At 37.4% G+C, this 11,339-nt stretch overlaps 1 protein-coding gene across 1 annotated transcript; it reads right to left on the reverse strand.

The window, feature by feature from the left end:
• Positions 1 to 236: 236 nt before the first annotated feature.
• LOC131096108 (programmed cell death 1 ligand 2-like) lies at positions 237 to 7,651 on the reverse strand. Its single transcript, XM_058044364.1, has 6 exons — positions 7,597 to 7,651; positions 6,025 to 6,387; positions 4,697 to 4,978; positions 3,203 to 3,343; positions 2,401 to 2,442; positions 237 to 319 (listed from the first exon to the last, which is right to left on the reverse strand). Exons 1-6 carry the CDS (start codon positions 7,649 to 7,651, stop codon positions 237 to 239), a joined length of 966 nt encoding a protein of 321 aa, XP_057900347.1.
• Positions 7,652 to 11,339: the final 3,688 nt, after the last annotated feature.

The raw sequence follows: 11,339 nt of genomic DNA on the forward strand, positions 1-11,339 counted from the left end.
TCAGATGCACTCAGCTGACCTCTCCACATTGGTAAACCACATTTCCTGACAGCATAGTTCTCAGTAACTTCAAGAAGATACAGTATCTGAGGAGGCAAAGGCTTTCCATCGCAGCAGTGTAAATACATCCCCATGAGTCCACTTTCTATCCTAAGGCTAAAGTGCTGTAATTTTCCTTTGAAGTCCCCAAAAACTGATGGAAAAAGTGCAAATTATGGAATGTAGATGAAGAATTTTCACAGACCCACACTCCCACTGTCTCTTGAAGCTGTGGCAGTTGACAAGTATAAAGCCTCAGTCTGAGAGTTAAAATCATCACCTTAAAGAAAGAAAATGCGATAGTATTAGTTTAAAAATAAATCTGTAGTGATTTAAGAATAAAAAGCCTGATTTTAACAACTGAGTGATAAAGAGTGAAAGCCCAGTCTCCTGGTTGTCAGGAGACTATCATGCTGAAGTTACAATGGCTCCTTAAAGCTGTTATAATTTACAAGAACATCTACTGTAATCTTTTCTGAGGCAAGAACTATGTCTTTCATCTGTAGTCCAAATTCTGAGTTTTCTATTACAACAAAGCTATCACTCATTTTCAGCCTTTTAAATGAAATAACAAAACTGAAATCTGTTTAGAGAGCATCCATGGTAATGATTGTCAGTAAATATGTGCATGTGATTAAAAGTGTGCAGAACTGGGACTTCAGTGATGAGTTTAAGTGTCCTACATATTCAGTTCTGATATAGCTTGAGCTGTTAGTTAAGGGTGGTAACATTAACAGTCCTTGTTACTGTAACCAGGACTGTATGGGTCATTTCCGAGGCACTGTGGTAAAGTATCTGTGGCTTTATGCTTCAACTACCTACTCATCATGGAAAAAAGGTTCTTTCCAGGGTTTCTTAAAAACATCCAATGCTGAGAAATATAAATGTTTGTCATCTGACTTACTGCATGCTGCAAGTAAGACAAAGTTTTTTTGTCATTAAAATGAAGAAGTAAAACCACAAAGAATGGCCTTGTCTCCTTTAATTTCTTCATTTCACTAAGTGCATAGAAAAGGCTACAAAGGGGAAAAATACAAAAGTAATTCAAAAAGCTGGGGGAAGCCAAGCAATGCTCAGACAATATGCCCTGGAATGATGTCCGGACATGCACCAACGCTGTTCTCCAGAATGCTGCTTGCCTTGAGCTTGTGTTCATTAGTGCATGGCGTGATGCCACTAAAGTTTCACACTGTCACATGAAAAAGAAGAATGAGACTTTGCCTGCAGCAAGGTTTCTGGAAGGTGAAAGTGTCTTTCTGAAAGTGTTGTTTCAATTGTAATATCTACTGATGGCAGTGGATCAAATGCGTACAGTTAAGATGTACACATGACAACCTGAGGTGATTTGGAAATCAGTGAATTCATGCCCTCTTCATCCAATCTCTACATTTCAACTACAAAATTTATTTTTTAAGCTGATGACTTCTTAATGTATTTTTTTAGCAGTGAGAAATATGGGTGGATTCTCAAAAAAATCCTGTACTTGGAAAAGCCCTAAGTTGTCTCTGTGTTCACTTGGTTAGCTGCATCACAGTATTACTCCATTTGTCCTCCTTGGCAGCCTCAGGGCTGACCTCAATACACTATGTGAGGGTCTGCTCTGACACCAAGGGAATTATGGCTGAACCAAGTACCTCTGTACCTAACACTGGCCACAGCCTCTCACCTCACAGTGCATTAGCCTGTCAAACTGTTATCTCTAGGTAATAAAATTGATTTATGTCAGTAGGTATATTATGACTTTTCTTGTCATATTGATTTATGCTTTTTATATGGTCATATATTTTTATTTTCAGTTCAGTTTTAGTATGGAACAGTTAGATACAACCTGACAGTTTTTTAGGTATTGTCTTTCCTCTGAAATGTAAAAATTTCTGGATGTCTTGGCAAGTCAGATTCTCAAAGACAAGAAGTAGCCTAGGAGATGATATAATATTCCAGATAAATGAGGTATCATTTTATTTGTTGTTAAAACCTGTAGCCTGATTTAAAAGTATAAGACTATTGCCACAAATCTTGATGCTATCCAAAACAACCAGCTTTCCGTGAGTATCCTTCTCAGCCAAGACTACTAGAACCCCAACTAGTATACAGAGGTGTGTGCTGAGTTGTATATGAAAGGTACTGGTACCTCAGTGAAAGGGAACCAATATTTATAAATTTTTACATTGCCCAAGAGAAAGTCAAAACTTTAGAAACTGCATTTTTAAAAACTCAAGAATAAAAGAATTTAAACTCAAAAGTACCCTCTAGTCTGATGTAACATTATTTAGGTTTCAATCTACATATATTTTTTTAAGATTTTAGATGTAAGAAAGAAAAATCTGTAAATGTAAATTTTAAAAATTGCCTATGACTTACTTTTCTCATCCTTTGCATTAGGGTTCAGCTTTCTTTTCCTGCCTGTTAAAGTAAATATATACAAAATTAGCATAAACATTTCTAGATTTGAAAGAAACTATATTGTAACTATAACTATTCAACAAATCTTTAAACTGAGCTGTAAGCACAGTTGTTATTAAATCATATCAAATAAATAAACTTCTCTACATTTCTTTTACAAAACTTGAATCAAAAACTTTACAAAACTTGAATCAAATTCTGAAGTCATAATGTTAAGACTCTCATGACTATAAATACATATAGTCTGGTTTACTAGAGTCTGTTCATGTGCAAGAAAACACTAGAGTAACAGTCTGTTTGCTTTATTAGTTTTGTACTACTGCACATGCACACAAGGAAGGAAATACTGCAGTAGTCCTGTATCACACCATTTTAGTTGTAGAGCCATAATGGAGTTTAAAAATAAAGGTTCTGTGTAATATACTGTAGCCACAGTGTCTTTGTAGCTATGAAGAAAACACTGTTCAAACTATGCTTTTACAGTCCTCACGCAAGGCAAAGTTTGTGCTCTGTGCAGAATACTAACTGGTCAGCTTTAAAAATGTATCTTTCCATACACCTTGTCTCACATACATAACACAGTGAGGAAAATAAAACCCAACTCAAATTATCCAAGATCTCATATTCTACCCTCTTGTCATCTAGAAAAAAAATGTGACTGAAGTAATGCAAGTGTGCCTTATTGAAATTTCCTCAAGGTTGTTCACAGGAAAAAAGTAAAGAAATAGTGAAAAGTTTCACCATCTGAAGTAAAATGTACCTTTTTTGGGTTGCTCATTCTTGAATGATTTTCTCTTCTGAAATACTATTAGTGCAGAGAGAAGGACAGCTACAGTCACACATGTGGGGATGATTAAAGAGATCAGGAATTTTTGTCCACTATACTGTGTATTCATTAAAGCTGTAAAAAAATATTAAAGGAGAGTAAATTTATAACTTACAAAACAGGCATTGTTTATCAAGTTATTGGTTCTGTTTCTCAAAAGTCTTGCACTGACTGAACAAAGGATTTTTAAAATTTATCAACATAGTGATTTACACTCATAATACGAATAATTTGGTCTGAATTATTACTGTGAAAAGCCTTTTAAAAAGCCAGTCAAATATTTCATTTGTATGGCGTTTGAGTCTGTCACTATCCTATTGGCATCTGCCTTTGAAATATTTCTATGTATTGATGAGACCTCCTCTCAGTCTTCTCCAAGAAGAAGACACTAAACAGTGTCTCCTCATAAGAGAGATGCTTCAGACCCCTCATCATCCTTGTGGCCGTTGCTGAACCCTCTCCAGTACCTTCTCTCTCTCGTGTCCTGAGGAGCCCAGAACTGGGCACAGCACTGGGCACAGCACTCCAGATGTGGCCTCACTACTGCTGAGTAAAGGGGCAGGTTCATCTGCCTCAACCTGCTGGCAATGTCCTTCCTAATGTGCCCCAGGATACCATGAGCTTTCTTGGCTGGCTCATGGAGAGCTCTTTGTCTGCCAGGACTCCTAGGTCCTTCTCTGCAGAACCACTTCACAGATGTCAGCCCCAGCCTGTGCTGGCACATGAGGGAATTCCTCTCCAGGTGCAGGACCTTAGACTCTGTTCAACCTCACTAGATTTCTCTCTGCCCAACCCTCCAGCTAATCAAGGTCCATGGAATGGCAGCAGAGCTTTCAGGTGGGTCAGCCACTGCACTCAGTTTAGTGTCACCAGCAAACCTGTGGAGAGTGCCTTTGATTCCTTTATCTGGGTTGTTGATAAATTGAATAAGACTGGACCCAGTATTGATCCTTAGGGAATGCCACTGACAGCAGGCTTCCATCTGGATTTATTCCTCTGATCATGACCTTGTGGACTCTGTAATTTACCAGTTCTTGATCCTGTTCATCTAACCCACATTTCCTGAGCTTAGCCATGAGGATATTAGGGGTGACAGTGTCAAAAGCCTTGCTGAAGTCAAGGTAGACAGCTAGATAGAACAATTAAGTAGGAGACTATCAGGGAAGATGCCCATGCAGCTGAAAAAATTCCCTCTGTATTGGCAGGAAAATAAGGAAAGCTACTCTAAAATTAAAATATACAGAAAAATACAGACTGGTTTGTTGGAGTGGAAGCTAGCTGACACTTCAAAGACACAAATAATAGTGACTTGTTCAGTTTACCAAGAATCAATATTACACTGATTTCTTGCACTGAACTCCAGTGATGGAGCATAGCACATGATGTATGTATGAACAGTGCCATGAACAATTTCAAGGTCATACAAACCTAAAGTGGAAAAGTGAGCTGAAGTTTCTCGATTCAGTTCTTTATTCCAGAAGACACACGTGTAGTTCTCACTCATATTTGGTTTGAATGTCAGGATGCTGGTGACATTGTAGAGACCATCTGCAGTCAGTGTATAGGTGGTATTTGCAGATCCGCTGAGATTGAAGTTCTCATTTTGCCAGAAAACCTCTGCCAGAGGAAAGCCTTCTGACTGGCACATAAAAACAAACTTGTCTTCACCTGGAATTCTCATTACTTGAGTATTTATTCTCTTGTAAGATGCTGCATGAGAAGTTGTTGAGTGAAATTGTTGAATGCAACAACAGTGATTTTCCCACTTCACTTTCCCTGCTTCCTTTTAATCCTATGCATTGTCTCTGGCTATATCTGTGGAACACTTATTTAAAATTATGAAGAATGTTTTGTAGAACAATGCAAAATGGATTATTCAATCCTTACCATGCTTACAGCAAAAGAACACACTTCAGTACTTTATGCAGGGCAGCAGTTGGCACTAAATTTATGATTTATTAAGACAGAAGAGACAAGTGGAATCTTATGGGACTCTTATTTTCACATTTGGAATATGCCATTTTCAGAAAGCCTGATTTCATGTTTGTTTTACTGTAGCTTATAAACAGTGTAATATTTTCATCATATTAGAAAAAAATTGACTTTTCATAGGAACTAATGTGGGTCTTAAGAATGTCTGTGTCCATTTTGCATTTGATAAATATTTTTATTTAAATATCTGGGTGGGAAATGAATGCTGCCTTGCATCACACAGCCATGCAACTAGTGGGAAACACCAAAAATCTTTCAAAGATCTAGTCTGTCTTACTTTCCATAACATATATGTTTATTACTAATGCCCATTTGGCTTCAGTGAACACAGAAAATCACATGTCCTTGCTCTGGGAAATGCAGTCACTTGGGGAATCCCCTGCCACTTGGGTCATTGCAGCAGGATTCATAAGTGTATCAGAGCATCTCTGAGAAACTTTTTGGAATGACCAGAGGGTGGCCCAACAAGGGGATCAAAGGGGAGGAGGGAGGTGGTGGCACTGGAGAAGAAGGCTGTAGAAAGAAGGACAGAAGGACAACAGATGGTGTCCCTCTCCTGCAGCAGGTGCCCCAGGAGGAGCTCAGCTGTTGAAATGCTAGCCACCACTAAGACAACTGTTTTGGTTCAGCTGGGGGCTGAGCACAAAGTCTTAGTGGGACAACTAGCAACAAATTCTTTCAGATTTACCAATTTCTACAAGCCTGTGGGAATTTAGTAGAGACATCTCCATGAGTATACAATTACATTTAATTTAACCACTCACCTCTTACTTCCAAAGCAATGTACTTGTAGTCCACGCCCTGGTAGTCAATGAGACAAAGGTATGATCCTGCATCTGTGATCTTAACATTGGTGATCTGGAGGATGGCTCGTCCCAGCTCCAGTTCACTGTGCAGAAGTGATGCTCTTCCTACGTAATCAGGATGTTGAGACGGATGGAGTGTGTTCCCATTGCGGAATGTGTACACCTCTTTTGATTTCAATGAGCCCTGCCTTTTCTGCTCCCAAACAACAGTCAGAAGTCTTAGATCCACTGAGCCATTCACAGGGAATCTGCATTCCATGGTCACGTTGCTCCCATACTCTGCAATGTAGAGCTGTTGAGGAACTTCAACTGTAAATAAAGCTATATATGGAAAAGAGAACAGTTTCATTTGTTTCATCAAAATATGTTCTGATTTTTTTTAAAGTTGGACAAAACTGTGTCACACAGTCAGGAGTATATGGCTACTGATTTGACTAAAAGTTTTAAGCATTTTTTTGTTCATATTCACACTAATATTTTTACCATATAGTAATAATAACAAATCATCTATATTCTGTATTGATTATGGAATCTGAAAGATGGGGTCAGAGTGAACAAGTTTTTGGTGGTGAGTTTTGTTTGGTTTTGAGGTTTTTTTGCATTTTTTGAGTAACTTAAGGCTAGGCCAGTGGTTACACAGGGACCATTTTTATCAAACTCTGATATGGTCTCTTACATGTTCTAAGGTTGTAGTAAAAGCAACAATTAATTGTGGAAATTGTAAATCTACTTTCTCTAACCTTTACAAAAAGGAATACCAGTGTAGTTCCTGTTAAACGGAGTTGCATTGGATAAATGTGTATAGCTCAAATTTGCTATGTAGCAATTACAGTCTCCACAAACCTGGAACCATGTGAGTATCATTTGATCTCACACATTTTCTCAGATATGTGCAACAGTATTACACAAAATATATCAAAATAATCTCAGCCATTCACCCAATCTGAAATTAATATTGTTATCAATAGGTTGCTATTTTAAAGTGAACTTGATATGGTTATTTCTAATACATCTTTCAATATACTTTGTTACTACTTTCATATTGGATGTGCTGTGTATTGGTAGACAATCCAGGCGCACTTGGAAGGGTTGGTAGTGACACTGCGAAGAAAAGTCCATGCAACTGTAGCAAGGGAGAAAATTATGTGAAAAAGTACCAAGCTCCTTCTGGGTTTTAGCCGAGCTGCTTCTGCTACAGGCATGGACAGGGGAACACAAATGATTATACTTTATGCCATCTCACACTTCCCAGTGGGCATTGGTTGCTTTGGTCATTCTCCTTCTCACAGCCATGCCTCTGATGCTGGACATCTCAGCTGCCAATACACAATATGTTAAAGAACCCTGACTCTGGAAAGTGACAGACACCTGTCCTGTGCTCAGTCAGTGCCTGTGCCTTCTATAACATGGAAAGCAGAGGCTCCAGACATTACTGACCATTCATGCAAGTATTGCTGGAGGTGCTGAAGCCCACATACTAAAAGCTGCATTAGTTCTGTTAGTGGAACTGAAAAGCAAATTCTCTCTTACCTGATACCATGGAAACCTGTGTTTCCAGCAACAGTATTGTGAGGATTTGGAACATTTTCTCAGGTAGATCTGAAATAAAAGTAGAATTGCATTAGAACATGCAACAACTACCTTCTGCTGAGGCAGATCAGAGCCATGCTAGCCTTTAAAATCCATCACAGCTCATAAACAGCAAAAAAAGAAACAAACTCCAGGCTACTAGCAGAAACTAGGAAAATCTGTATTAGAGCAACTCATGCACACACAAAGAACATGAACCAATGGCAATGCAACAGTGGCAATAAAGAGAAATGAAACAATTCCACAACTTCAGTCATGATGTTTTCAGGATCTGTAGCTTGCAGGCAGTTTCAAATAGTCTGACAGGGAAATGCTTTTATATTTTTTACTATCCACAAATAATAATCAATTGCAATTGACTTTGCCCATGTAGGAGAGACTCATGAACAAACACAAGCAGATGTTATAACTGTCCGTACTTACACATGATCTAGTTTACAAGATTTTTAACCCTGCTTTTGTTTCAGCTTTGCCTTGCATGGGGTATTTTGCAGTTTCCTATTGCCTTAAACCTAAAGACCGGGAAATACCTGGAACACATTGTTAGTGGAAATCTCAGGATGGGTAAATTGAAGTTTGCTTCAGAAAGGATTAGAATGAAGACTTACTGCTGCTATTCTTTCATTTTACATATGGCAATGTCTGATGTGTACAAATTGCCTTGTATTACTGATAGTAAACCATCATCCCTGGAATAATGCAAAAGGAGAAAGTACAGTTTTAGAGTGAATGTATTTGTGTTCCAGTAGCAAGCAGACTATCACATATTTTTCATACTATTGTATACAGATCAACATAACTAAAAAAAGAGGAAAAACGCCAAACAGCAAAGAAGCACCAGAGGCAAAAATCCTAACAAAACTAATGACATAATAGAAAAGACAGAAGAATTACTTTGAATAAAGCTTGTTAACATGTAGTGTAATCTGAAAAGAAATAGTGAATAAGATCCAGAAATAAGCTACAAGGAAGTAAAGAAGAGAAGGAGCAATTTTAGACTTCCCCAGAGCTAGACTTACTGGAGGACGGGTTTTATTTTACTTCCCTATTCTTTTGTGGGCTCAGCTTGAAACATTCTGGTTCCAATTTTCTCAGGTGCTGCATTTCTCTCATTGTTTCTACCCTTGAGCTTTCAGTATCTTGGAAAGCGAGGCTCAAAGCGTAGCAAATTAGCAGCCAAAATTATGGGACTTTTTGATGTGATGTAACAAATAAAGGTTTATATGCAAACTACTGTAAGCAGACTTACTATATGTAAATGAAAGCTAGTTACCTTTATCAGAGGCATTTAATACATGATGAATCATAATTACTATGGCTGTGTGAGAAAGGAGATAATAAACACCATCAGTATCTCTACATTCCAGATGCAGAAGTAAAGACTGTTACTATTTATCATCCTCAGTCTCCTGCTACACTCACTTCTCCACACAGCTTACCTATTAGAAGATGAACGTAAGGGAAAGAGCTGAATGAAGAATGAAACTATTTCTCATCAATATTTAGATACTTGGATTAACCTTATGTGAGACATTTTAGGTATTCTGCTCTCTTTTTATCATCTACAGTACATTGAAAATGCAGAGATGTTTCTTTTTTAATGCAGGAGATTGTATTTTAAAAAATACACATATTACTGATAGTAAAAATAAGAAGATACACAATCTGCCCCAGCAGATAATCATAATTATTACATATCAAGAAAATCTTGTCTGACCAGAGGAATTAGTTTTAGAAAAGCATTACACATAATATAAATACAGAAAAGAAACCAAATATTAGAACATTTTAACTTGGGATACTGAAAGCAGTCATAGAATGCTTGTGGGAAGGAGGAAGGATCTGTATTAAAAAGATCAAAGATCTATTAGCACAGATGTGTATTAGAAAGATCAAGGATTTGTCAGCAAGGATCTGTATTAGAAGGCATCCTTCTTTATTTCCATAATCTCACAAGCAGACATCAAGCTGTTGTGCAATCTCAGTGCAATTTACCCATGCAACTTCATCATGTGGCTCTGACACACTTCCATAAAAAGCCTGCACCGGCATCTAGAGGGTGATTTCTTCTGAGCTTGCACTACCAATCATTCATGATGTTACAGAATAGCCCTCATGTTCTCCCTACTCTTCATAAATCATCTCTCATGGCCTGCTCTTCAACAGTCCTTGTACACAACTATCCTAACTTATCCTAAGCTTATGCAAAAGTCTTTTGTTTTTCTGTTAAGAAAAAGGCCACTTCTAAAATGTATTCATCATATGCTTGTTACAAATTCACAGGGATAAAAGAAGGAACACCGTGCCATAAAAATTAATACTTAGTGCATCTTACAGCAAAGTGAAGAAAATACACTTCTGAGAACAGTATGAAGTAGCATGACATTTCAAGAGCAATTCAGATGGAGTCAGTAAATTGATTTCCCAGACCAATCTGCAGAAGCAAAAGCAAGTTATCACACAGTGCTCTGTGGTTATGAGAGCTAAGTTGAAAAAAACCTTGGATAATTGAGGTGGTAAAAAGCATCACATCAAACATCTAAAGATCATCATGGCTTTTTAAGAGTTGTAATAGTTTCAGTGAAGACTTGGGGCCCAAGACAAAAAGTTTGAACATGTCAATGAAAACAAAAGTATGACAACAATCAGGGAAAATGAGGAATGTAATATTTATTTTCTTTTTGTACAGCTTTTTAGCTTTTACTGAAAGTATAAAGTTGAAACCCATATTTGACTTCATTGGGCCACAAGCAATATATTATGGTAAATTTTCTTAGTGAATGCTGACTGAAATCCAGATGGTAATGATAATAAATTGCTGAAGTTCCATCAAAGATGGAAATTATACTAAGTATTATTTTTCTCCTCTTGATTCATTCAGTTGATCATGCCTGTAACTTTAACCCTGGTCCCAGCTCACTAATCCAGAGGGTTTATAACAGTTGTCTAAAAAAAATTTGGTAATTTTTGGCCTTACTTCCTACAAAATTTTTAGTCGTAGTCCAAAATCCTTCTCTAAGGAGTGAGAAGGATATTTCTTGTTCCTTCAGAAAATTTAGACTCCCATTTCAAACTGTACAAGCTCTAAGCTCCATACAACTATATGATTAAATTTTCAAAATACTGTATAGACTTTATTCCATTCTACAGACAGAAGTGAAAAGGTGCTTATCTTGACTGGATATTACAAGGATGCTCTCATGAACTGAAACAGGTGGCAAAATATGAACATCAATCTGCTACATGTTTAAACTGTCGAGCTCTTGAGCAAAAGCTTGGGTAGCTCATTTAAGTAGCTGTGCTTTGTATAGACCTCTTTGGTATGTGTTTATTGTTATTTACTGTTACTTTCAGAAAACACTCCTGTGTGTTTTCACCACAGTGCGTTGGGAACTGAGGTTCCCACCAGGCTGGTGGTAAGAGTAAGGACTGATTTGGCATTAGTGACAACTCTCACAATGTTCGTAATGTTAAGTTTACAAGAAGTATTTTAAGCAAAGTCACATGAAGATCACCGAATATTTTGCAATCTACTCCTCTGTAATAACGGTTGAAACCCACATCTGAGTAATGTAAATTAAATCCTACTGTTTTCATCCATGAAAGGTCATAATGCTTTTCTTAAGTAAAAGAAGCATCTTAACGTAAGATCCTCTACCTTTGATTAGCACCCTTGCTATGAT

This window comes from Melospiza georgiana, chromosome Z (genome assembly GCF_028018845.1).
Source record: "Melospiza georgiana isolate bMelGeo1 chromosome Z, bMelGeo1.pri, whole genome shotgun sequence".
In the NCBI taxonomy this organism is placed as follows: Eukaryota; Metazoa; Chordata; class Aves; order Passeriformes; family Passerellidae; genus Melospiza; species Melospiza georgiana.